Raw genomic sequence first — 2,500 nt, forward strand, 5'->3', positions numbered from 1 at the left:
CCTTTCACTCACAACACAACAAGAACATTTAACACAACACAGTTCCCTTCTACAACCCCTTAGCTCACACAACCCTTTAATTACCATACCAATAGTCCAAACCCCTTTAACCCGCATTCATATACCCTCGATCCTCTTATGTCAGTGCTAATCCTTTTTTAACCCCTTCCAATTCTTCCTTTCAGACGTTGGTGTTATATCCAATCCCTTCCATGGTGACTTGCAGCTTGAGAGTGTGGCTTAGAGAAGTCGGGTTTTCTCTCTCCTACGGTGCACTGATGCTGAAGACTTGGAGGTAAGGAAGAGGAGAAGGAGGAGGAGGAGGAGGAGGAGGAGGAGGAGGAGGAGGAGGAGGAGGAGGAGGAGGAGGAGGAGGAGGAGGAGAAGGAGGAGGATGAGGATGCAAGAGTGAAAGGTTAGTTGAGGGAAGAAAAGAAGGATAAGAAGCAGAGAGAGAGAGAGAGAGAGAGAGAGAGAGAGAGAGAGAGAGAGAGAGAGAGAGAGAGAGAGAGAGAGAGAGAGAGAGAGAGGGGTTACAGGAGGAGGAGGAGGAGGAGAGAAGGAAGATCAAAGGGAGTTACGAAGAGGGAAAGAAGAAGATGTGAGTGAGTTAAGATAGGTGAGGAAGAGGAGGAGGAGGAGGGAGGAAGGAGGGAGGATAAGAAAGAAGAAGGAAGGAGGAAGAATGAAAAGAGGAGAGAGGCAGGAAGAAAAGAAATGAGGAGGAGGAGAAAGGAAGAAAAGAGAAGAGAAGCAGGGAAGGAGAGAAAATGATAACGGGAAAAGAAGGAAGGAGGGAGGAAGAAAAGGAGGGAGGAAGAGAAAGAAGGAAGAAGGAAAGGAGGAAAGAAGGGAAGAACTTGAGAAATGAAAAGAGGAGAGAAGAGAAGAGGTGAGAGAGAGAGAGAGAGAGAGAGAGAGAGAGAGAGAGAGAGAGAGAGAGAGAGAGAGAGAGAGAGAGAGAGAGAGAGAGAGAGAGAGAGAGAGAGTAAAAAAGGATGAAAAAACAAGGCACACCAAAGGAATATCAGAACACACACACACACACACACACACACACACACACACACACACACACACACACACACACACACACACACACACACACACACACACACACACGCGGTTGTACCCAAAGCCAATACAAGGAAGGAAAACAAACAAAACAAAAGAAAACAAAAACAAAACAAACGAAGCAAGATAGAATACAAATATAGTGAACGAAAAAATAAGAGAAAAAAAAAGAGAAAGAAAAGAAAAAAGCAAAAAAAAAGAGAAAAAGAATAAAAGAGGAAGTAAAAATAGATACGAAAAATTAAAAGATACAGATAGAAATAGTTAATGAAGAGAAATAATAATGAAAATGAAAAATATGCGAAAAAAATGTCAAAGAGTAAATAAATGATAAAAGGAAAAAATGACAGTTGATAAAGGAGAAATAAAGAAAAGATGAATAAAAAAAAAACACGAAAATATAAAACCAAGTGGTCGGAATTCTCACAAAAAAAGGGAAAAAAAAGGAAAAAAGGGAAAGAGAAGATAAACAGAAGGTAGTTAACATTCTCATAAAAAAAGAATAACAGAAAAAATGAAAAAAAATAAGGAAGAATTAAAGAAAAAGAAACAAAAGTGAGAAATGATAGAAAACAAACAAACAAACAAACAAACAAACAAACAAACAAATACACGCAAGAATAAATAAATAAATAAATTCAATAGAGAATAAAATAGAAAAAAAAATAAGTATGAAATGAAAGTTAGTTTGTCAAGAAATCGAATCAACAATGGTAAGATTTTGTTGAGTGTGCCACAGTTTGTCTAGAAACACACACACACACACACACACACACACACAAAAAAAAAATAAATAAATAAAATAAGATAAATAAATAAATAAATAAAATAAAATAAAAAAAAATAAAAAATAAATAAATAAACAAATAAATAAATAAATAAATAAAAAAATAAATAAAAAAACACAAACACGAAAAATAGAAAAAACGAAAAAAAAAACAGAAAAAAGAAAAAAACAGGCAAACAGACAAACAGACAAACAAACAAACAAACACACAAGCATGGGCAAGAGGAGGGGGGGGGGCAACTTTCTCTCAATCCTGGAGGCGAGAAGTCATCATAAATCCATTCAGTGACCACTTGAGGGGGGAGGGGCAAGGGGAGGTGGGGGAAGGTGGGGTAGGGGGGGACAACTCGCCCTCAAATATTCTCGTATGGATGCAAATGTTGGCCCAATGTTGTTTGTTAGTGACGGGAACCGAACCCTGGACACACACACACACACACACACACACACACACTTCTATACAAACACACATTATTTATTTATTTTTTTATTTTTCTCTTTTCTTTTTCTTTTATTTTTTTGTTTTTTTCTGTTCAACTTTTTTTTTGTTTTTCTTTTTTTCTCTCTTTTGCCTTTTTATTTATTCTATTTTCCCTTCCTTCTCTCTCTCTCTCTCTCTCTCTCTCTCTCTCTCTACAC

General features: G+C 37.2%; 1 protein-coding gene and 1 long non-coding RNA gene across 2 annotated transcripts in view; one reads left to right on the top strand and one right to left on the bottom strand.

Annotated features, from left to right (window-relative positions):
- Positions 1-2,500, top strand: part of LOC135095620 (metabotropic glycine receptor-like) — a 153,512-nt gene that overhangs the window by 123,757 nt on the left and 27,255 nt on the right. The window contains exon 7 of the mRNA XM_063996557.1: positions 186-295. Coding sequence (XP_063852627.1) covers positions 186-295 — 110 coding nt within the window. The remainder of the gene's footprint in view (positions 1-185; positions 296-2,500) is intronic.
- LOC135095623 (uncharacterized) overlaps positions 1-2,500 on the bottom strand; it is a 65,862-nt gene that overhangs the window by 11,334 nt on the left and 52,028 nt on the right. The window lies entirely within an intron of this gene.

The sequence above is a fragment of the Scylla paramamosain genome, unplaced genomic scaffold (assembly GCF_035594125.1).
Source record: "Scylla paramamosain isolate STU-SP2022 unplaced genomic scaffold, ASM3559412v1 Contig1, whole genome shotgun sequence".
Taxonomy (NCBI): domain Eukaryota; kingdom Metazoa; phylum Arthropoda; class Malacostraca; order Decapoda; family Portunidae; genus Scylla; species Scylla paramamosain.